This window comes from Salvelinus sp. IW2-2015, linkage group LG7 (genome assembly GCF_002910315.2).
Source record: "Salvelinus sp. IW2-2015 linkage group LG7, ASM291031v2, whole genome shotgun sequence".
Taxonomy (NCBI): Eukaryota; Metazoa; Chordata; class Actinopteri; order Salmoniformes; family Salmonidae; genus Salvelinus; species Salvelinus sp. IW2-2015.
Window position 1 is genome coordinate 1,574,019 of NC_036847.1, and position 24,380 is coordinate 1,598,398.

The 24,380-nt window shown below is 41.5% G+C and overlaps 1 protein-coding gene across 1 annotated transcript in view; it reads left to right on the plus strand.

Annotated features, from left to right (window-relative positions):
• Nucleotides 1-24,380, plus strand: part of grm7 (glutamate metabotropic receptor 7) — a 115,356-nt gene that overhangs the window by 55,469 nt on the left and 35,507 nt on the right. Inside the window, exons 2-6 of the mRNA XM_023990614.2 lie at nt 10,642-10,858; nt 16,277-16,412; nt 18,261-18,415; nt 19,428-19,565; nt 21,223-21,423. Coding sequence (XP_023846382.1) covers nt 10,642-10,858; nt 16,277-16,412; nt 18,261-18,415; nt 19,428-19,565; nt 21,223-21,423 — 847 coding nt within the window. The remainder of the gene's footprint in view (nt 1-10,641; nt 10,859-16,276; nt 16,413-18,260; nt 18,416-19,427; nt 19,566-21,222; nt 21,424-24,380) is intronic.

A 24,380-nucleotide genomic window follows, 5' to 3' on the forward strand; every position in this document is an offset into this window, starting at 1 on the left:
GCCTAACCTGGATGACGCTGGGCCAATTGTACGGTGTCTCCAGTGCGCATTCACAGCCCGGTGCTCTACATTCCAGCTCCCCGCATCGGCCGGGCTAGAGTGAGCATCTAGCCAGGACGGATGGTGCCGGCCGCCAGTGCGTCTCTGGCCGCCAGTGCTTCTCTACGGCCCTGTGCCAGTGCCCCGCCTTTGCCGGGCGAAGGTAACCATCCAGCCAGGACGGGATGTGCAGGCTCTACGCTCGAGACCTCCAGTGCGTCTCCACGGCCCAGTGTATCTGGTGCCTGCTCCCAGAACCAGGCCTCCTGTATGTCTCCCCAGCCTGGTGAGTCATGTGCCTGCTCCCAGAACCAGGCCTCCTGTATGTCTCCCCAGCCTGGTAAGCCCTGTGGCAGCTCCACGCACCAGGCTGTCCATACGTCTCCTCACTCCAGTGATGATCCATGGCACGAAGCCTCCAGTGATGATCCATGGCATGAAGCCTCCAGTGATGATCCACGGCACGAAGCCTCCAGTGGTGATCCATGGCACGAAGTCTCCAGTGATGATCCATGGCACGAAGCCTCCAGTGATGATTCATGGCACGAAGCCTCCAGTATTGATCCGTGGTCCGGAGCCTGCAGCGACCGTCTCCAGTCCGGAGCCTCCAACGACGGTCCCCAGTCCGGAGCCTCCAGCGACGGTCCCCAGTCCAGGGCCTGCAGCGAGGGTCCCCAGTCCGGGGCCTGCAGCGAGGGTCCCCAGTCCGGGAACTGCAGCGAAGGTCTTTATTGCAAGCAACCAGCAAATGTAAACGCAAAGAGTTTGCAAAATGGCATTGGCATTTGGATTGGAACCTGTGCTATGATCAAATTAAATGAAAATAGAGCTCTTTTGCCACGCACCCACCAGTGGTGGGTTTGGCGTCGAAAGAAGGATGCCTATGCAAAACGTACTGTAAAATATGGTGGTGGATCTTTGATGTACAGTGGCTGTACATCAAACTGTACATGATGTACAACTACTACCTTATACACACAAGTGTAAAGGGATAAAGAATATGTACATAAAGATATATGAATGAGTGATGGTACAGAACAGCATAGGCAAGATGCAGTAGATGGTATACTGTACTCTATACCATCTACTGCATCTTGCCTATGCCGTTCTGTACCATCACTCATTCATATATCTTTATGTACATATTCTTTATCCTTTACACTTGTGTGTATAAGGTAGTAGTTGTGGAATTGTTAGGTTAGATTACTTGTTGGTTATTACTGCATTGTCGGAACTAGAAGCACAAGAATTTCGCTACACTCGCATTAATATCTGCTAACCATGTGTATGTGACAAATAAAATTTGATTTGGATCTTTGATGTACAGTGGCTTGCGAAAGTATTCACCCCGTGGCATTTTTCCAATTTTGTTGCCTTACAACCTGGAATTAAAATAGATTTTTGGGGGGGTTTGTATCATTTGATTTACACAACATACCTACCACTTTGAAGATGCAAAATATTTTTTTGGGGTGAAACAAACAAGAAAAAAGAACAAAAAACGGAAAAACTTGAGCGTGCATAACTATTCACCCTTCCAAAGTCAATACGTTGTAGAGCCACCTTTTTCAGCAATTACAGCTGCAAGTCTCTTGGGGTATGTGTCTATAAGCTTGGCACATCTAGCCAATGGGATTTTTGCCCATTCTTCAAGGCAAAACTGCTCCAGCTCCTTCAAGGTTGATGGGTTCTGCTGGTGTACAGCAATCTTTAAGTCATACCACAGATTCTCAATTGGATTGAGGTCTGGGCTTTGACTAGGCCATTCCAATACATTTAATTGTTTACCCAACTTCTTAGGGATGAGACGGGCTGAAATCCCGTTAACGGGATCGACTTGACACAGCCAGTGAAAGTGCAGGGCGCCAAATTCAAACAACAGAAATCTCATGATTAAAATTCCTCAAACATACAAGTATTTTACACCATTTTAAAGATAAACTTGTTGTTAATCCCACCACAGTGTCCGATTTCAAAAAGGCTTTACGACGAAAGCACACCATCTGATTATGTTAGGTCAGTACCTAGTCACAGACAAACACAGCCATTTTTCCAGCCAAAGAGAGGAGTCACAAAAAGCAGAAATAGAGATCAAATTAATCACTAACCTTTGATGATCTTCATCAGATGACACTCATAGGACTTCATGTTACACAATGCATGTATGTTTTGTTCGATAAAGTTAATATTTATATCCAAAAATCTTAGTTTACATTGCCGCGTTATGTTCAGTAATGTTTTGCCTCCAAAACATCCGGTGATTTTGCAGAGAACCACATCATTTTACAGAAATACTCATAATAAACATTGATAAAAGATACACGTGTTGTACATGGAACTTTAGATAAACTTCAGATTTGTGTCAGATTTCTAAAAAACTTTACCGAAAAAGCAAACATTGCAATAATCTGAGTACGGCGCTCAGACACAAAAACAAGCCATACAGGTACCCGCCATGTTGTGGAGTCAACAGAAGTCAGAAATAACATTATAAATATTCACTTACCTTTGATGATCTTCATCAGAATGCACTCCCAGGAATCCCAGTTCCACAATAAATGTTTGTTTTCATCGATAAAGTCCATCATTTATGTCCAAAACCTTCTTTTTGTTTGCGCGTTTAGTTAAAAAATCCAAATTCATGACATGCAGGCCAGACAAAAAGTCCAAAAATTCCATTACAGTTCGTAGAAACATGTCAAACGATGTATAGAATCAATCTTTAGCATGTGTTTAACATAAATCTTCAATAATGTTTCAACCGGAGAATTCCTTTGTCTTTAGAAAGGAAAAGGAACGCAGCTAACTCTCACGGGCGCGCGCATGATTTAGCTGATGGCACTCTGCCAGACACCTGGTTGAAACAGGTCTCATTCCCTCCTCCTTCACAGTAGAAGCCTGAAACAAGGTTCTAAAGACTGTTGACATCTAGTGGAAGCCTTAGGAAGTGCAATATGACCCCATAGACACTGTATATTGGATAGACAAAGACTTGAAAACCTACAAACCTCAAATTTCCCACTTCCTGGTTGGATTTTTTCTCAGGTTTTTGCCTGCCATATGAGTTCTGTTATACTCACAGACATCATTCAAACAGTTTTAGAAACTTCAGAGTGTTTTCTATCCAAATCTACTAATAATATGCATATCTTAGCTTCTGGGCCTGAGTAGCAAGCAGTTTACTCTGGGCACCTTATTCATCCAAGCTACTCAATGCTGCCCCCAGCCACAAGAAGTTAAACCACTTGAGTGTTGCTTTAGCAGTATGCTTAGGGTCGTTGTCCTGCTGGAAGGTGAACCTCCTATCATGACACAAGGCGAGACCCAGATGCAGACACAGGAAGCAGATGGTTGGAGTCTTACAATAGTTATTAATCCAATAGGGTAAGGCAAGAGAATGGTCATGGACAGGCAAAAGGTTCAAAACCAGTTCAGAGTCCAAAAGGTACAGAAGGGCAGGCAGAATCAAGGTCAGGGCAGGCAGGATGATCAGGCAGGCAGGAAAGTAGTCCAGAGTCAGTCAGGGGTGAAAACCAGGAAGACTATCAAAAAGAGATTAGCAGAAGGAGTATGGGAAAAACACGCTGGTTGACTGGACTAACATGCAAGACAAACTGGCACAGAGAGACAGGAAAAACAGGGATAAATACACTGGGGAAAATAAGCGACAACTAGAGGGGGTGGAGACAATCACAAGAACAGGTGAAACAGATCAGGGCGTGACACCTTCGTCCCAGTCTCAAATCTCTGGAAGACTGAAACAGGTTTCCCTCAAGAATTTCCCTGTGTAAATGCTCAATTTTAGTCTCATCTTACCAAGAGTACCTTCTTCCATATGTTTGGGGAGTCTCCCACATGCCTTTTGGCGAACACCAAACGTGTTTACTTATTTTTTTCTTTAAACAATGGCTTTTTTCTGGCACTCTTCCATAAAGCCCTGCTCTGTGGAGTGTACGGCTTAAAGTGGTCCTATGGACAGATACTCCAATCTCCACTGTAGAGCTTTGCAGCTCCTTCAGGGTTATTTTTGGTCTCTTTGTTGCCTCACTGATTAATGCCCTCCTTGCCTGGTTCGTGAGTTTTGGTGGGCGGCCCTCTCTTGGCAGGTTTGTTGTGGTGCCATATTTGGACTATTTTGTGTATGTCCATTACATGAAATCCAAATGAAAATCCATTGAAATTACAGGTTGTAATGCAACAAAAAAGGAAAAACGCCAAGGGGGATGAATACTTTTGCAAGGCACTGTAATAGGGATGTTTTGCTTCCACTGGTTCTGGAGCCTTTGTTATGGTAAACAGTATCATGAACTTTACCATGTCCCAGGACATTTAAGCGAAAAACTGGTTGCCTCTGCCAGGTGGATCTTCAAGCAAGATAATAACCTCAAGCCCACATCAAAATCCACAAAGAAATTGCTAATTGCCCCCCCCAAAATCAACGTTTTGCAATGGTCATCTCATCCTCCAGACTTGAACCCCATTGATGGTTTTAATTGAAGAGGGCAGTTCATAAGAGCAGACCGAAAGATTCTGTATGAAGGACTGTTCTAAGATCCCTCCCAATGTGTTCTTCAATCTAATAAAACATATTAGAAAAAGGCTGTGCTGTTTTCCTCGCAAGTGGCAATAGTTTTAACACCAAAAAAATCTCTTTCTCTGAGCAAATTTCATTAGTGTAAAATAATATAATTCACCAATTTTAGGAGCATACAATATAGTTCAGAATTTTTATGATTTGTTTTATACAGTTTTCTTTGCTCATCTTTATCTTTATCTGGCTTGTGCGAACCAGAACGGCTCATTGGAGCATGTTTCTGTAGCAGCTGTACAGTATTCTGTACAGTATCTTTATCAAGGATTGTCACGCCCTGACCTTAGAGATCCTTTTAATTCTCTATTTTGGTTAGGTCAGGGTGTGACTAGGGTGGGCAATCTAGTTTTCCTATTTCTTTGTTCGGCCTGGTATGGTTCCCAATCAGAGGCAGCTGTCTATCGTTGTCTCTGATTGGGGATCATACTCAGGCAGCCTTTTTTCCACCTTTAGTTTGTGGGATCTTGATTTTGCATAGTTGCTATGTAACCTGCAGAACTTTACGTTCGTTTTTGTATTTTGTTGTTTTTCGGTGTTCATTTGAATAAAAGAAAGATGTTCGCCTACAATGCTGCACCTTGGTCCAATCCATCTCTAAACGAACGCAACAAGGATGCCAATAATTCTGGATGTGACTCTATATTCAGTCAATACAAATGTTTTCCCAACGTTACCGCTAACGTCTTTAGAAATGTCCACCTCGTTGCTTTGTTGCCAGCAGTATGTGAAATAACAGTGGAAAGGGCAAGCCACACTAATTTACTTCACACCACATTCCTTCTGAAGTAAACGTGTCTAACCTTTACACAGTAACCCCACTTAGTCACCTTTCCTTATAAACACGCCGGTTGAAAAATCTCATTTAATGTCAGTAAGCCGATTGGACCTCTCTCTTCCTTTATTTCCCTCTCTTCTGTACCTGTCACACCTTTCTCAGCTCTCCCTCTCTCTTTTTCTCTTTCTCTCGTTGCTTCATTTTCACTCTCAGCTCTCTCCCACTTTTTCTCTCTTTCAGCTCACTGGCTCTCAGCCAACCCCTCTTTCCTCTCTCCTCTCTCCTCACCCTTCCTTTTCTCTTTTTAGATTCTTATTCAGAGAGGTAGGCAGCACTTTGCGTTGGTAAATCAATAAAAGTGTTCCCCTATAACAGACTTCGTGTTTTCCTTTCATTGATCCTGTCAGCCAAGATACATTTAAGAGCAAGCCAAGCGATTACCCATAGCAATCCTAACTCTGATCCATAGTGCAAATGACAGGTGCCAGACATCAGCTCGGGGTAATTGTGATGCTGAAAAGGGGGCATTGTTAATCTTCTTTTTTTCCTCGCTTTTGGGCCTGAGTTCAAATTCTCATGTTCAATTCATTTAGATGTTAATTGTGCTTGGGTTATGGTTTAGACCAGGGATAGGCAACCCTGGACCTAGAGTGTCGCAGGCACTTCATGTTTTTGTTCTAACCAACCTGGAAGACCAGGTGAGTTGAATTTAGGCAATCACTGAATTGATCAATTAGCCCAGTTGGCCCTGTGTGGTGCTGATTTGTGACAAAATTCTGCAGTACCTGCGTGACTCCAGGGCGGCAATCTCTACACGACCTTATCTCTGGTGGGACTGAGAGAATGGAGAAATGTGATCGTGCATTGTTTTGTGCAACAGGGTCAACTGTACTGTAGAGGTCCTATGAGGCATCTTATCACAGTCAGACTTCAGCAAGGGCAGGAGGATTGAGTATTTTCGAGTAGGCTGTTTATTTTCTATTGGCTGTGCAGGTAATTCATGGGTAATTGGAGACAGATGCAATATTGAGAATGCAAAGTCTATTTAAAACACCTCTAATAGAAAGAGTGCTCAGAACAGTCTGATCAATGGGAGAGTTGCAAAGTTTATTGTTAAAGAAAATCTGCTTGACTTGATGAAGCAGAATAGTGACAAGCATAATACATGTTTACCTTTTGCTCCTATGGTACATGGAGAAGGAAGAAATAATCCTCCAAATGATTGTAATTGAATCCCTCTATTTCACACAGTAGATGTAAATTTAGCAACGCGCATGCCCCGCCCATATGAAGCTCTGTCTCTTTTTCAGCCATCTTGTCACTTAAATCTTGCTGAAATGATTGCTTTAAATTTACTTTTGCAACTCTTTTATTCTCTTGCTTGTGCCTGTCGTTTTTCCCCCGTTAACGTTACGACCTCAGAAATACTGTAATGACCTGTTAAACACACCCCGGTAATGGCTGAAATGGACTCAATGGAACACATTGTCTTTCTGTTGCATCTGTAAAAACGCTAAAGCTTCATCGGTGATTTAACGCATCATCTCAATACTAGCATCACAAGAAAGAGAAGAAAGATACCTTTAATTTGATGGGTGGTCGGTTTTGTGAAATTGAAAAAAGTTATCATTTAATACAGTTTAAATGTTTAAAGATGCGCTAAAATGAAAGCAACTTCTGTAAATTAACACTCAGATTATAGTGATATTATGTCTGATCTCGCAGACAATGTAAAATATATATACTGTAAATAGGTGTAATCTAGAGCCAAGCGTGTTGATTTTTGATCTTAGGGTATCCTGCTATTGACACACTTGTTGAATTATTCAACAGAACATGACAACAGTAATTAATGAAGCAGCCTAGACAGTGCAGGTCATGTAAGCCAAGACAGAGCATGTGTTTTGTGGTTGCAGCCCTGTCCCACCCCTTTATTTTAGCCAGTGTATTGATGCAAATGAGGGACACATTATTTTCTTCATTTAAACACAACATATTCAAAGAATACCTGATACCATTAGAAAATGTATATATGAGTGCATTCTAAGAACAAATTTGAAATGTTACAGTAAATGTAATACCTGAATTCCCACCAAAATCCCTGAACTCCATTATTTATCCATGGCATTTAAATGTTTTTTTTAATGCTTTAATAATAATTCAGTCAATATTTGATGGATTTTACAAATTCAAAATGTCTGAAGTCTCTTCATCCATTGTCCAACTGTTGCATGTATAAGAATTGTTTTTAAAACCTTTAACAATTTTTTTATTACAAACAGGCATCTCGCTTAATTTGTAGTCCATTAGCTGGCGCAGAGAGAGGTGCAAAGGTGTGAAATCCTAATCACAGACCGTTTATACCCACTGCGTCTCATAGAAGTAGTAATGTGGGAAGCTCTTTGTCTCACTTTCATGAATTTACTGATTCAAGCCCTTTTATTCAGAGGGAGGTCAAAGTGCTAATTAAAAAGCATGCTCTGGAAAAGTAAATTATTGCGATGGAATGATTAACACATTCCTAGACCCAGAATAAGTTGTGTGGAATAATTATATCAACAGGCCAAGAGACATGGAGGAAATCAAGGTTGTGCTCCCGAAATAACACACAATCCTCTTTCTGATTCTTAAATCGTTCCCTGCAGCAAAAAGCTCAGGAGAGAAAACCATTTTAGTTTGTTTCGAGCCCTGTTCCTGAAAGATGGGATGTGACTCAACAATCTATCAGACCTATATAAGACCTTTGGGAAGCCAGAGTGCATCACATTATAACAACAACAACATTGATGAGATACAGCTCCTATCGAACACTGAAAATAGATACTTTTGGATAGAGAGAGAGAGACAGATAGAGAAAGAGACAGGAATAAGGTGAAAGAGAGAGAGATGGTGTGTGTGAGCCCACGTGTGTTTTAAATGCAAATCTTTTTTGTTCGCTTTTCCCATTACTTTGCCTTCTCATCCTTTTGACCCAGAACACTCAATTCTGGCGAGTGCTGAAGTGGTTCAGCTACTAACATCTGACAGTATTCTTTCCTATGAATTTGTGTAATTAACTTACAACTACAACTGATGTTGTACTTGCGTGTACGTTTGGCCGTTCAACACCTACTAAGTTATCTTGAACATGACCTCCCGTTCCCCTATTTGTCTGCTTCATGTAGTTGACCCCCTTTGAGTTGTGGATCAAACTATATCTCACACTCAGTGCTGTGTGAGGCAGGGCTGTGGAATCCCAATCAGTGGGCTGCTGTGTCCTCATTCTCCTGTTTCCCCAGTGTCCAGCTGCTTCTGGTCAGCCTAATGAGAATGGATGGCATTCATACAGTGGCTTAGGTTAGATGGTGTGATGGGGTAACACAACCACATCAATGTGTTGCTCTCAGCCCACCTGACTGATGCAAGTTAGCCGCTCTGTACCTGAACACTAATTTAGATCTCTGTGATTCCACGGTGGACCGGTGAGGAGGGGTGAGTAGAGGTAAGGAGATAAGTGTCCATTTCCCAAATACTCATACTAGCGTATACATACTTAAAGTGCATACTATCTACTCATCGTCGCATACTATTTAGCACGTACCGTTTAGTAAAAAGTATACAATATGCCACGGCCGCAACGCAGTAGCGGCTCCGGACTGCCTGAGTAGGTGGGGCGGGGCCGAGTGCGGGTGGGTTTTTCCAAAATCAACAGACATGTACCACAATAACCAGCCTGATAATAGCTAATTTACAATTCAATTAATTTCTCTAAACTCTGAGAAGGAATGGAATTATAGGCCTATAGGCTAGTTATAGTCAGACTATCACACTCAACCAATACTGTAGCCATTTTAAAATGGACTGAAGACAGAAAAAAATAATTTGGTTACATTTCAAAATATTTATCAGTGAAACATATATAAATTACATCAAATAGTCAGTACACTCACCAAAACTTTTAAATGTTCAAATCAAAAGGCTATTGCACAGAAACACGTGGACAGTCGAGTGGATCGCAAATTCAGAACCGCTGGATAGCTACTGTACATAATATACTAAAGCACTGATCTTTGGTAACGAGACCAGAATGACTGCTTAGGTTTGATCCATACATTAAATAATTAAATAGGTATCCTGTACTACAAAACCTAAACAATCCATATGTTCAAATCAAAAGGCCCGATTAACATGACATCAATAGTCCAAAGTCCCAGGTGCCGACACATTCAGAAATAAAAGATTGTGTAGTATTTTGTTTAAAATCTCTGACAGAGGCCAAGAAAACAAAAAACACTTTTCAATGAGAAAACAGAAATCCACTTTGAAAAAAAGACTTCTGTTTTCTAAGATGTACAGTAGCCTATGATGCAATACTCGTGATCATTTTAAGGAGAACAAGAACTATTTAGCCTACATTTGAACACCACCGCAGAAGCTAGTAGCCTAGTTTTGTTGTTTGGCTACTTGAAAAGAGCTAGGGCCTATCACTCGAAGCCCACCTCTTCCAATGCATTGTGGAAATCTGTGCATCAAATTCTACTAGATGAAGAGCCTAAATGAGTATAACATCCTGGCATTTAAACCATACTAGATTTTTGAAAATTCACATACTACATTTTCACATACTGAGAATGCGTCATGTGCGATTGCGTAGTTTTCTGTTATTCGTTGATTTCGGTAGTGCATCCCCATATCTAATGGATCAGCTGTTGTCAAAGCCGAAAAGAGTATGACATCCGGGCATATAAAGTATACTTGATTTTCTAAATGTTGCATACTATTAAACTGAATTTTTTCGCATACTTAAACGTGAGTATTTAGGACGCAAGTATGGGTATTCGGACACGGCAAGTGTCTGGGTTATCTCCTTTCTTTTCACATTCTATTTCAATTAGCTACACGTCACCTGTAAAGTCAACCGGAGGTTTGATGAGCCTGGAGGTCTGTGATAATTGTAGGGAACCGGGAACATCTCAAATTATGATAAATAGTTTAATAGTAATAATGATGATAATGAATTGCTTTTATACAGTGCTTTTTACTAGGTCTCAAAGTGGTTTTCACTGTCTGTCTGTTTGGAACTCACGTCATCTCCCACCAATAATAAGTGTAATTAGTCAGGCATATTTAGTGATGTAAAATATTCAGAACGTTGCAGACAGAAATATAATGAATAGGGTTGAATTATGTATACTGTTGCTGCACCCTCTTAAACAATAGAGGAGTAAACATCACTTGCTCTCTGTCCTCCAATCAGATCCCTCAGATCAGCTACGCCTCCACGGCCCCGGAACTGAGTGATGACAGGCGCTATGACTTCTTCTCTCGGGTGGTTCCTCCAGACTCATTCCAGGTCCAAGCCATGGTGGACATCATCAGAGCCCTGGGCTGGACCTACGTGTCCACTGTGGCCTCTGAGGGCAGCTACGGAGAGAAGGGTGTGGAAACTTTCCAACACATCTCCAAGGAGGCTGGTGAGTTATGGAAGTAGTAGTGGGAATGTTACTGTTAATGTTACTAAGATACTATGGTACGATTTTAGTTTTGGATGTATTTCTCAAAGTGCTGTAGCCGTAATTACAGTTAGAGCAGTGTTTTTCCTCTATAATACTTTTTTTACCCAGGGTCCCATACCCGTACACTGAAAGGCTGGAGAGGAGGGAGAGGGGCGGGGGGGGGGGGGGGGGGAGGGGGGGGGGGGGGGGGGGGGGGGGGGGGGGGGGGCACAGAGAGGGTGAGACGCATGGGGGATGAGGTGGAGGCTGTTTTGTCCATCTAGGGATCACTATGGACCTACAATTTGCTGTAAATGCCATGCTGACAATTATATTTTGTAATGAGGTATTAATTAGCTTGACAACAATTAACATAGTGACTTCTAGTTCTGTGAGTGACATTCAGTTCTGTGAGTGTCCTAGGGTAAAATATGTTCTAAGAATATAAGAGTTTGGTCTGTGGGTGCTGGCAATATTCGTTGTGTGGGTTAACTCTCAATTCCATTTCCATCCAAGTGACAGAGGTGCTGCTTTAATAAAGGATGACATATTTCATCATCTGGCCTAAGAAATTACACTCCATGATCCACGGTTCAGCATTCATACAACTCCTCCCCTGGCAATAGCGCTGTACCAAGGGAACCAAGGTTAATTCCTGATTCTCATCTTGACCTCTACAGATCCCAATCCATTTCCTGTCATTTGCACCTACTAGCTAGATCCCTGTTGACCAATCTCCGAACTTTGGTACCGAGGAGTGATGCTAGTGTATGCCAACCTCTGAAAGGGAGAGAGCTAACGATATCCCATGAGCGATGATCAGAAGTCCAGCGGACATGAATATTTAATCTGTGCACGTTCATGTGTAGTCTGATCACTCATTAAAACTTTAAGAGGCTGCTGTGGCACTGGAGAGAACAGCTGCAGGASGAGCCTCTGTAGAACACTGAGATGGAATTGGGAAGAAAAGTCTGGATGATTTAGTGGGTTATTTTGGCTGGGTTTATATTTCAGCTTGTTACATCCTCCAATGCACACGGTGGGTCTGCAGCGACCAGATTGTTTTCTCTCTGTTGTATTTCCTTCACTGGTGTTTGTGTCTCAGCATAGAGTCGGCAAAATGATGTTATTGGTGTTATTGTCTTGAATTTAAAAATATCACAGACAAGGGGGTTAGAAATGATAGAATATTGCTGTTATTGTTGGCTCATCCATTAAAATAGAGCTGCAGTCAGGGAATGTTCTGTATTCCCATACAAATCAAATAGGAATCATTTACCCCAATGGAAGCCCTGCACACTCTAGGCATTGTGATTTGAATAAAATAATTGATTACGTTATGACATAACTCTGTATATTTATAACATCAAAGAATGGGCTAGTTGCAGCATCACTTGCAGCGAGCAACATACTGTATCTGCACTGAAGCAGCAGTGGTGCAAAATAAATAACAACAACATTCAGAGAGAAACTTTCAGACCTAAATACACCCACAGTATATTGGTTGAGTTGATCTGTAGGGCCTTGAGATGTTTTGTGGGCTCCTTATTCTTTTGGTGAGAGTGAAATGTCAGATGCATTAGTAGCATTCTCGCTTCACCACTTCAAGCATCCACCGGACTAATGCAATATGGCCGCCCATTACCCTGAGTAGAGACTAGATTGATGGTCAGCTCGTATTGATCTCTTCTGTTTTCCACTCTCCTCTTTCCCCCTTCTTTGGGTAGTCTTCCACCCTCTCAGTTTCACGCGAATGCACTCTCCTCGTAACCAATGTACAGTTTTTTTCATTTTAACTTCCGTTTCCCCTGAAAAATGCATGCGGGGACTCCTCTCCGATGTCTTTTTACGGCTGCTACGTTAAGTTATGCGAGTGAGTTGTCTTTTCTTTAGAAGTGTAGCAAGGAAAGATTCATCTAGATTGCATTTTCCTCGGCTTGGGTCCGGAGCAATGGAGTTTGTTTTTCCTCTTTGATAAACAGACTCATGCAAGCATGTTTGAGGAGTAGATACTCCCATAGACATCACTCTTAAATTAATTGCAATATGCTGCCACCGACGTGTTTTCATATCACTAATTTGAACTGCGAAAAACCTGTCAATTTACACTCCGAATATTTTGCAGTGAGAAGTGACTTCACTGGCTTGCCCTCAGTATTTGACCAACAGCTTGATGTGTTCTCGTAAGATGAGCGTTCTAAACTGGAACAGTGTGCTCCTGCAGCCATCCCGTCTCTCTTCTAGGATGAACATGACAGTGGAATGGAATATGGTATAAGGAAGGAATGAAGTAAGGGGCTCACATGTACAGAGTAGGAATGGCATTCCACTTCTGCAGGCTCCCACTTGAGCTGCATTGGGAGGAAAGTGGTAGTGGAGGGAGCCTGTAGTAGTTCTGCCTCTGCTCTGGAGGTGATAAATATAATTGGAGAATTATGGATCCCCCTCGGGGGTGGGGTGGTTCTGCGGAGGGGCGGTGGGGTCAGAGCAAAATGGGTAGGGAGGGTGTTGAGTCCATTAGGAACCACCCGGATTTCAGGGGAGTTTCCTGAAACGCCACAGTCTAATCCCCCCCCCCCCCCCATTTTGGGATATGGGGATGCACACTCGAAGCTGCTAATGCAGCACACAACCTGTGACACTTAGCCCAGACCTAGCAGAAGCCTGATGAATTAAATCATTATTTGATCAGTGATATATTAACCAAACTGGGAAATGTGGAGCATCGAGTTGGAGTGGGGGGAGGATGTTTAATGTAGATACCAACCAGTAGGTCCATTATGATAGAAATTAAGTGTTGTGCACATTGAAACGTCATAGTATTCCAATTTCACAAAATACAAATACTTAGAATCTCCTATATGTAAGATTCGAATTCGCCAAATAGAGCAGTGTGAGGAGTAAAACACTCCACTCTATGATATCCCCTGCATTTATCTCTGAGTTTAAAAAAAATTCTCCAAAAGAGACATTGCACTACTCTTTATTCAGGTGGCTGCTGTGTGAATGGAGAGCTCTCTCTTTCATGTCCAGAGATAAGACACTCTGCCACACTCAGACCCACAGCACAGAGTTCTGGCAGTAGACTTCTGGCTCTGATGGCTCTGCCTGGTTTTCCCGTCTTGGCCGACTGACGAGGAATTCTGCAGTCATTCAATAATTTAGCCTTGGCTGCACAGCACACAGCCAGTCTACAGCCTTCRGGGCAGTCTAGTCCTCACAGCATGTTCAAGCCTGGTGCTCAGAAAGGAAAACCACTCATAAAGCTGCTTATCTTCATCAGTGGCTGTCTGCCATGACCCATGTCTCTGTCAGCTTCCAGCTTCAATTGTGGTCTCTTCTTCCCATACACACTGTGACAGTGACAAGCATATTCGTATTGCCCCTAAAATCTAGATCTACATTTTATGGTGAATTAATCCTCATTACATGTAATACCCAGCGACAGACAGACGGTCACATTGACAGTTTCCCAAAAAGTTAACCTCGTTCGTAGCAGTGGCATAAGCACCCCTAGAGCCCTGAAGAATCATGTTGAATATCGGTGCTGAAATGGAGCTGTAGTGGTGTCCCTATGAGACCCTTCGGCTGCTGCTACTGCTGCCTCTGTCTCTGCTGCTACAGCTCCACAGATGCACCACAATAGCAGACTGCCCTTTTCATTTGAACAGGAGAGCCCAATCCCCAAGCATTTAACAAGCTACAAAAGGAGCTCAGCATTTTTGTTCTGTCCGCTTATGGGGGATTACAGGAGCCATCCTAACTGTCTTTGTAGAGATATATTGTCTGGGAATCAGCAATATTTTCTAATTCTGTCTATGGCTGCTGCTGTGGGGATTGTAAGAGGGGTATGGAGGAGAGAGGGAGAGCTAGGAAGCAGTCCTTTAGATGGAGCTCTTTTTAGATGTAGCCCAGTAAACAGATGGAGGTGTGGTTTCTCTTCTGCAAGCTCAAAGCTGTTTATATCAAAGAAATGAGCCTGAGCAGATGACCAATTAGGAGATTCCTCCCATTTCTCTGTCTACTCAGGGAAACCAACCCAATGTTGGAAAGGTTATCTGATATTAGGAGTGCTTGAGTCAGAGACATTTTAATTGGTTTGGATAGAGAAGCCTGGGTGTTAACTCAGGACCAAGCCTGACTGCCGCTCATCATCTAGTTCTAACTATGATGTGTCTTCAGGTGCACAATAATGTCCATTTACTCTATATGAGTACAGTAACCGCTGGAAAAGGTTAGGTTGGCCCATGCTCTCACATCTGCTCCAGCGGAAGGAATGCAATTAAGGTATTTGTTTAAGATATGATTTGATTTTTATATTTACATAATAAGCTGTTGAATGTGTGCCGAGGATGACAAAAAATCTGTCAAACTTATTGTTCGTTTTTCTTCTCACAAAATGGTGGCTGCAGTCTCTCCTCCAGCACCAGTGTTTTCCTCTGCTCAACACAGCGCTACGGGACAATATTTAAAGATGACCTTTAACTCTTGACAGGAGTAAATTAGGTCATATTACAGGGCCTTCATTTAAGATTCAGACAACCATGGATTACGCTAAATGATTGCCCTTGTCAATATTCCCTCAAGGACAATTGGCAACTAAGTTTTGGCTATATCTCTGAGGTGACTGTCACGGTCGGCTCGCCAAATATCTAATACCTATTTAGCGACGCACGGAAGCAATCAGTACCTTTCATCCTGTACAAACTCATTAGCACTGACCTGTCTGAACATGATTCATTGTCAATATCAATATCCTCCTTGTTTGTGTAGCCTGTCTCCAGATCTGATTGGTTGACTGTCCATTGTGGTGTGTCTAATAATGACGTTAAATGAAAAGTCAATGGGGAAGGGACAACTTTTTAATCTGTGGTCACAAAGTGTGAAAAGTGTATTTATGTGTTCCTTCTACCCTGTTGACACAGTTTCATATTGGTTTGGTCTTCTGTTGTACTGTAATTATTCGCCCACAGCCCTCCAATAAGAAATGGATCCCACTATTAAGTTGTGAGGGTTTTTCTTTCAGTTGTTCATTTTTAGTGATGTACCACTTACTGTAAACAACTCAGCTCACAGCATTTATGACTCAAATGTAAATGGGATGTATAGTACATGTATATTTTTTCACTCAACTATCTTGGAAAGACAGAGACCCTATTCCGAGGATGAATAAACAATAAGAATATGTGTCTTTCAGAACCACTTTGGATCTGATTTCCATTAGAAAGGATTAACACAATCTTGATTTGAGGGTTTCAAGTGTGTGCATGTTCGTGTGTACGTGTTCTCATATGTGTGTACATGTTTGTGTGTTTGCCTCTGTGTGTGTCTCTGTGGGTAAACATCCCAGAAGTCTCATCAGCTCTCCTTCTTTCTCTCTCTCTCTCTGAATTAAAGGTGGGATCTGCATCGCACAGTCTTTAAAAATTCCCCACAACCCCAAGCTAGAGGATTATGACAAAGCCATCCAACAGCTGCTGGAAACACACCACTCCCGGGCAGTCATCATCTTTGCCAGTGAAGAAGACATACGGTGTGTAGTTCAGTACACAGCATCCGAATGCATCTGTTGTTTAGGGGCTTTGATGACATGTCAAGTCGAGCTCTTTAATCTCATAGCAGAAACCTTGAAGACAGGTTGGAGGCACAGACAGATACTTTGTGTGTCTGTAACACAAACATGCCTCCAATAACACAAAACAGAAACGTGCCTAGGAGGAGAACTGAGAATATGGAATATCACAACAAAGCAGCAGATATTATTTCAGTTACAATACCTTTGAGCAGTGGCGGTTCTAGCTTGTATGTATCCCTGGGCGATCCTCCCCTTCTGCCTCTCCCCCCAAATAAGCACCATTCTGCACTAGTTAGTTAACTGTATTTTTCATTCAGACATTTGGAACAACACAAATAAATAATCATAACATTTAAAAATATATAAAAATATATACAAAAATATGACTCAAGTAAACAAAGAAATAACAAGACAAATAGAAACAAATTGCAGTATATAAATACAATTAAAAGAGAGAATCGAACGATTACACTATTGCTAACAAAAAACACACAAATTAAACTAAATTGCACAAATCCTATATCACACAAATGCACAAATAGCATAACACACTTATAAAGAAGAGAACCTGATTATTACACTATTGCACTTCAAACAAGAAACACACAAACTAAATTGCACAACTAATTGCATTAGTACTGTACAAAGTTAGAAGTGTACTATTTGATAGATTCCCTCGCTCCCCCTACCTCGGGCTTCCAGTGGGGAGACCTGAGGTCAACCTACCCCCGCCCCACTCCCCATCTTCTGAGTGGGAGACCTTCCCAGGAAGTAGCCTGCCTAGCTCACCAACTAGAATCAGGGCGCCCACTCCGACAAGGTCAATTAACCCACAGGCCCACACGGTGACATGATATCATTGACATGACGTGCAAATGAGCGATAGAAAACCGATCGCGCAAATGTCACCATTTGGAATATATATATATTTTTTGTATATGCCTCTGACACTGCCTCTGAGTCTTACAATGTCTCTTGAGAGGATATTCAACACTACAAGAAATAGACGGACGGATGGATAGACAGACTAAGCAGAGAGAAAGAAAAAGGGAGAGACCTCGGTAATGTGTGGAAGACAAAGGGGGAGAGAGATTGAGAGAGCTTATTTTTTATGTAAATAAGTGTTTTTTTGTTGTTGTTGTTGGTGAAATCACTTGGTTTTGAGAAACTTACCGCACCAGCAATAAACGTCCTCATTGCTTGTTCTGCAGTATGGGGGCCATGGATAAACATGAACAAAGGACCCAAATACGTCCTTTTAGAAACGGCAAAGCTCTCAATATAGTAATGCAGGTCTTTAGATGTTGTACGCATGAGAGTGTATAATTCTGAACTTTATCTGCAATGTTGTATTCCATTTTGTTGGACTCAAGCGATGCTTTTCTATGTGCGAGCCTGCGCGTGCTTTACCGTTTCTCGTGTAAACAATGGGAACCAGAAAGCACGTGCTTGCTTACACACGCATTGAAAGTTTGAAGTTTAAAGTTTAAAGTTTCCTTTAAAATGCTTTCACATCTTATATCTATCAATGGATTTAAAACACAGAGAACATAAATACGTATTATGGTGTAAATATACAATAAATGACACCCAGCTTCTGTAATGTACTGATATATATACAATGGGGAGAACAAGTATTGGATACACTGCCGATTTTTCAGGTTTTCCTACTTACAAAGCATGTAGAGGTCTGTAATTGTTATCATAGGTACACTTCAACTGTGAGAGACGGAATCTAAAACAAAAATCCAGAAAATCACATTGTATGATTTTTAAGTAATTAAATTGCATTTTATTCTCTTGCAGGGGAGTTCTCAATGCCACCAAGAGAGCCAATCAGGTGGGCCATTTCCTGTGGATTGGGTCAGACAGTTGGGGGGCGAAGACCAGCCCAATACACCAGTTGGAGGACGTGGCAGTGGGAGCAGTCACTATACTGCCCAAACGCTCGTCTATTAAAGGTACACACACCACACACACACACACACACACACCACACACACACACACACACACACACACACACACACACACTATATGGACCATACACACTATAATGACCACAGGCTTATATGTACAGTAGTAGGAGACAGTAGAACGCACATTCTGCTCGGTGTCACTACAATAATAGCCATTTATCACTACAATCTGGGGACTAGGTGAAAAGTGAAGTGTGGGTTTTCATGAAGATTGTTTAATTAGACAGGTCTAGACAGGACAAGACTTGGTCTGGTAAGAGCCAGAAGGCAAGAGGAGTATATTAAACCAGCATGCATCATTGATGTCCCTTTCAAAAGAAAATCAGCCGAGTCATGATTAGTCATCTCTCTGATTTAGCTGATAAAACCGACTATGTGAGAGAGAAGAAACCTGTGTAGACATTACCGTAGGACTATGACTGCGTCACAGCTGGAAATGATACATCAAGCCAGTCTTTGTGTTTGGTATCAACTAATATTACTGCTGATCTATTGACTTCATTTTTAATTACAGTAATTAATTTTCACACGGTAGAATACGTTTTTTTTAAAAGAGTGCAACATAAAATACATTGTACAGGTGAGGTCAGAACCCCTGAGTGTGCGTATATAGAACCCCCACAGTATAATTTATCACAAATAAATTCAAATGCCCAATGCATAAAGCGTATTACACAAAAGTGAATGGATCAAATCTATGTACACGCACTATATATGCAGACACCTACAAGGTACTGTGCATATAGACTTCATATACTAACCCTGTTATTATTTATTATGCATCCTGTCATGTTCATGTGATTTCCAAGATTAAAGATCCATGTCGTACACAGGAACTGCAGTGGTCAAAATAGAATGAAAAGTGGTTTAGTTGTACTGTAGCTATGAGACTAATACAACTCCTAACAGCCAGTACAGCACAGCGCTCCAGTAACACTTCCCAAGTCTCGCTTAATTACTTTCAGAATTCTCTTTTTTCTTTTTCGATTCTCCAGGGTTTGATGAATACTTCACCTCGCTCACCCTGGAGAATAATCGCAGAAATGTGTGGTTCGCCGAGTTCTGGGAGGAAAATTTTGACTGCAGGCTCCTCAGCTCCTCCAAACGAGAGGACACCAGCAGGAAATGCACAGGTAGGTAGCCAGCCATTTGTTTGCTTGGGCATTTGCATTTTAATGTGTTTGTTTGTGGGAGGGGGCATTGCCATTGCCAATGTACACAGAAATGATGCAAGTAAGTAAAGCTCTGCAGATACAGTAAGTCACTATTGATGCACCCAAAGAGCTTTATTACTGACAATGTTTTAATCTAGCTGCAAGCATTATTTGTAATGAGGTGTGTTGGGACTTGGGAGCATTGGTAGTGTGGAAGTGTTGCTTACTGTGATATCTATCCATCCTACAGGTATGCCAGCAAAGCTAAAAAAGATACAATACCACTATGTCAGTGCTAGTGACAGGGATTTATGTATTTGATATGGCTTGAAGTACTGAAGGGCCTTGTAGCTATAGCAGTTGGAGTGACAAGGATTTGTTGGTATAATATGTTATATAGCGCCTTTCATCATTTCTTTATGTGCCACATGCTACAGATCATTGCACTCTCCATAAACCACATAAACATTTTATTTCGAATATCAACAAAGCTTATAAGCATTGTACAAAGACACACAATGCCTCTTATTCACATCCACGTATTCCAGCCATGCTAAGGAAGATATTCTCTTTTAACTGTGAAGTCGGCGTATAGCTGCTTCCATTTCTTTCTTTTTCACATCTAACCAAGCCGATCTATATTTATGAATGTGAGGTACTGAAGGGAAGATCTTTTTTTTGCATTCAAGGTTGTTTCTATCAACGCTCTACTCACTGCTCTGGAAAACAACAAAGGTTATCTGTGGGCTGAAATGTATGTTGAAGGGAGAGAAGAAACTGGAGAAAATGTCAACATTTATTGCATTATGAACTTTTTCAGCTTTTGCCAGTCTGCCACGTTGTATTCACATTCGGCCTGGTGGCACAGCCTGTCTTTTTTCGTTCTTCTCATGATCAAGTTCGCAACGTGAACTGGGAGTCTTTATTCAGTATTTACATGTGAAAATCACACATTGATCTCTGGCAGCTTTTCCCCACAGTGCTGTATAGCACACCACAGTTCATCTGTTATGTTGTACTGTGGATTTACGAGCTGCTTTCCAGTTAATGCATCCTTGTTAATTACTGCTTGCGTCTTTCAAATGAATACATTCAGCGTCCATATGCCACGCTTAATGACATAACCTGTTCACATTAGCACATAAAAAAGGTGCAATGTACATCAGGCAAAGGATCCCCACCCACAAAAAGTGAGAGATAAGAAATCCCCCACCAACCTGAAGCCATTCATTACATATTTAGTCAGGGTATCACCAGTGAAATGAAAAGCTCTGGTCCATAGTGAAAGGGAAGAGAAGCACCGAAGAGAGACTGTAATAGAGCATGGTGCTGCTGACAATGCTAGGAGATTCCTCTAGAATGCCTCTCGTCATGGCCTTGAACACTCCTAAAATGGGACAAAAGATACTAATCTCAACTATAGGGCCTAGAGTGGGCTGACTTCACTATGAAATATGCATATGTACATATGGTATTCAGTTCCACCTGCTCATCTCCTTCGTGGGTAGCATTTGGGTTTGCGGTACTGCAACAGAACTCTGCAGGAATGTGACCCATGCCGTGCTACGCACACAACAGGGTGACTGATTCACAGTGTGTGACTCTGTCCTTTTCTTGACCTCTCCTCTCTCCTCAGGCCAAGAGCGGATCGGGATAGACTCGAAGTATGAGCAGGAGGGGAAGGTGCAGTTTGTAATAGATGCTGTGTACGCCATGGCTTATGCCCTCCACAATATACAGAGAGACCTGTGTCCAGAGCACTCTGGCATTTGCCCCGGGATGGAGGCAGCCGAGGGGAAGACCCTGCTCAAGTATATACGCAACGTCAGCTTCAACGGTCAGTCCATTTGTTATCCCTGGACCCTGTTCATGTGTGTATCCTCATAAAAATATGGGCATGGTGAAATAGCACGTTTCTCAAATAAGCACATACTGTATTTATTTAAAAAACTACTGATACATTGTAAATGTAATTCATTATGTACAGATAAAAACAGGGAAAGGTGGGAGGAAAGATAGAAGCATGAACATGCTGAGTCAGAGGCACTGGACTCTCAAACACGTCTTATTTATCTATGATGTCGTTTACACCAATTGCAAAATATCATACTGCGTGAATTATTTATTCTAAATAGGTTTGATTTTGACATCTTTTCACATGCGAAAATAAGTTGTTGACCAATATAAATTATTTTCTAGGACACTGCATTGGCAGGCCGCGCACTGACAGGTCTGTGGCTTTGTTGTGTGAATTGATTAATTAATTTCTCTGTGCCTGTTTTTTATGTTTGCAATCCATCAGTGCAGGAATGTATCAATTTAACCAATGTGATCACGTCACACCAGAGCTACACGTCGCTCTCGCCATTCTAACTTCCCTGCCAGTTCATTGCCAATGCTGTAGCCTCTTTTACAGGCACTCAGCAAGCAAGAGGATCGATCGATGCTTCTCTCCTCGAATAAGCCTAGGCCTATTAGTGTAAAAATAATTGCTCAAAATGAGTTTCAAACTATATTACTGTTCGTTGTCTATATATACACTCAGAAAAAAACGGTTTCAAACGGGTTCTCCGGCTGTCCCCATAGAAGAACCCTTTTTGTTCCAGGTAGAACACTTTTTGGTTCCAGATACCTCTGTGGAAAGGGTTCTACATATAACCCAAAAGAGTTCTACCTGGAGCCAAAAAGGGTTCTTAGAAGGGTACTCCTATGGTGACAGCCGAAGAACCCTTTTAGATTCTAGATAGCACCTTTTTTTTAAGAGTGTAGGCTACTCGTTAAGAGCTAGAGAGAGGGGGAAGAGATAGGCCAGTGAAGTTGCCAGCGAAGATGAGTGAATTGGGCCAGAAGGGAACAGTGAAGAAGGCAGAGAGATGTGTAAGTTAGAAATGAATTCATATATTAATGCATAATTTGTATAGCCTATATATTAGGCTATATATTATTATTAATATTATTATAGGCAACCCTAAAAGACAGAGACAAAAAAATATCCACCAGAGTTTACCCTTATCAATAAGTGGTTGCACAGATTTAGATAAAGCACTCAGATAACCACCCATTGCTTCACAAAAATGTATCAACGGCTGATCATTAGGCCACTACGGACAGGTTGTGTGCATGTGTTTCTGTTTTCTAATGGTTGTAAATTTCATCTTCATATAGCCTATATCACAGCTGTCTCTATCTCCTCCTTCAAACTTTGCGTGTCAATTTATATGATAGGCTACAATGATTTAGCATTATTCTATGACGTAGACTAGTTTTTGATATGCTACAGAAAGGATTTGAAGCTAAGGCAATGTTTTGAATATGTTTTTGTAAAAGAGAAATGTTATTTGCTTAGGGACTGTACGTTATTTATAATGAGGGATACCTGGAGAAAATGTGACCTCTCTGAAACGAAAATGGATGCCCCTTCCTTCAGTAAAATATATTTTTACCTGACCCTCCCCTATATACATTTTATGTTTTAATTATTATTTTGGGTAACAGAGAACATGCCTACCTTTTTACCCTCATTCCCAGGACAGACCAGAGCCTTAACTATGCAGTTTTAGAAATGGTTCTTTGTTTTGTAAGCATTACATGGCAAAGTAGCCAGGAGGTTGTGGATTTGCAGACCACTGCTGAAAATATTTCCATTATAATGAAAGAACTGCATGAATATATCATCTTATTTGCAGTCTGAGAAAAAAGCCTTTTAATAAATGCATTTCCTGCAATTCTAAATCATTTTACATCATAATACCACAACAGAGCATGACAAGGAATGAGCACATGCTGCAGCACCAGAGATGTTTTGATTTGTTAAAAAAATAACATACTCTAAGTTTGGAACAGTGATAAAGTTGTCTATCAAGTGTAAAAAATTGAGCGTAACAGAACCAGTTACACTTGAAGTATCTGATCATCAGTGAAAAATTCCTTTGTTTTTAGTACAGCTGCCGCATGTCAACAATGACAAGCCACTGGGGTCTGACAAACTGGATGGAACATTTCTGAGGATAATAGCAGACGATATTGCCACTCCTATTTGCCACATCTTCAATTTAAGCCTACTAGAAAGTGTGTGCCCTCAGGCTTGGAAGGAAGCTAAAGTCATTCCACCCAAGAATAGTAAAGCCCCCTTTACTGGCTCAAATAGCAGACCAATCAGCCTGTTACCAACCCTTAGTAAACTTCTGGGAAAATGTTTTTTGACCAGATACAATGCTATTTCACAGTAAACAAATTGACAACAGACTTTCAGCATGCTTATAGGGAAGGACACTCAACAAGCACAGCATTTACACAAATGACTGATGATTGGCTGAGAAAAATGTATGATACAGTGACTGAGGGGACTGTCTTGTTAGACTTCAGTGCAGCTTTTGACATTATTGATCATAGTCTGCTGCTGGAAAAACGTATGTGTTATAGCTTTACAGTCCCTGCTATAATTTGGATAAAGAGTTACTTGTTGAACAGAACAGAGGGGGTTCTCTAATGGAATCCTCTCAAACATAATCCAGGTAGAATCAGGAATTCCCCAGGGTAGCTGTTAAGGCCCCTTGCTTTTTTCAATCTTTACTAACAACATGCCACTGGCTTTGAGTAAGGCCACTGGCTTTGAGTAATGTATGCGGATGACTCAAAACTATACACATCAGCCACTAAAGTGACTGAAATGACTGCAAGACTTAACAAAGAGCTGCAGTTAGTTTCGGAATGGGTAGCAAGGAATACGTTAGTCCTAAATATTTCCAAAACTAAAAGCAATGTATTTGGGACAAATCATTCACTAAACACTAA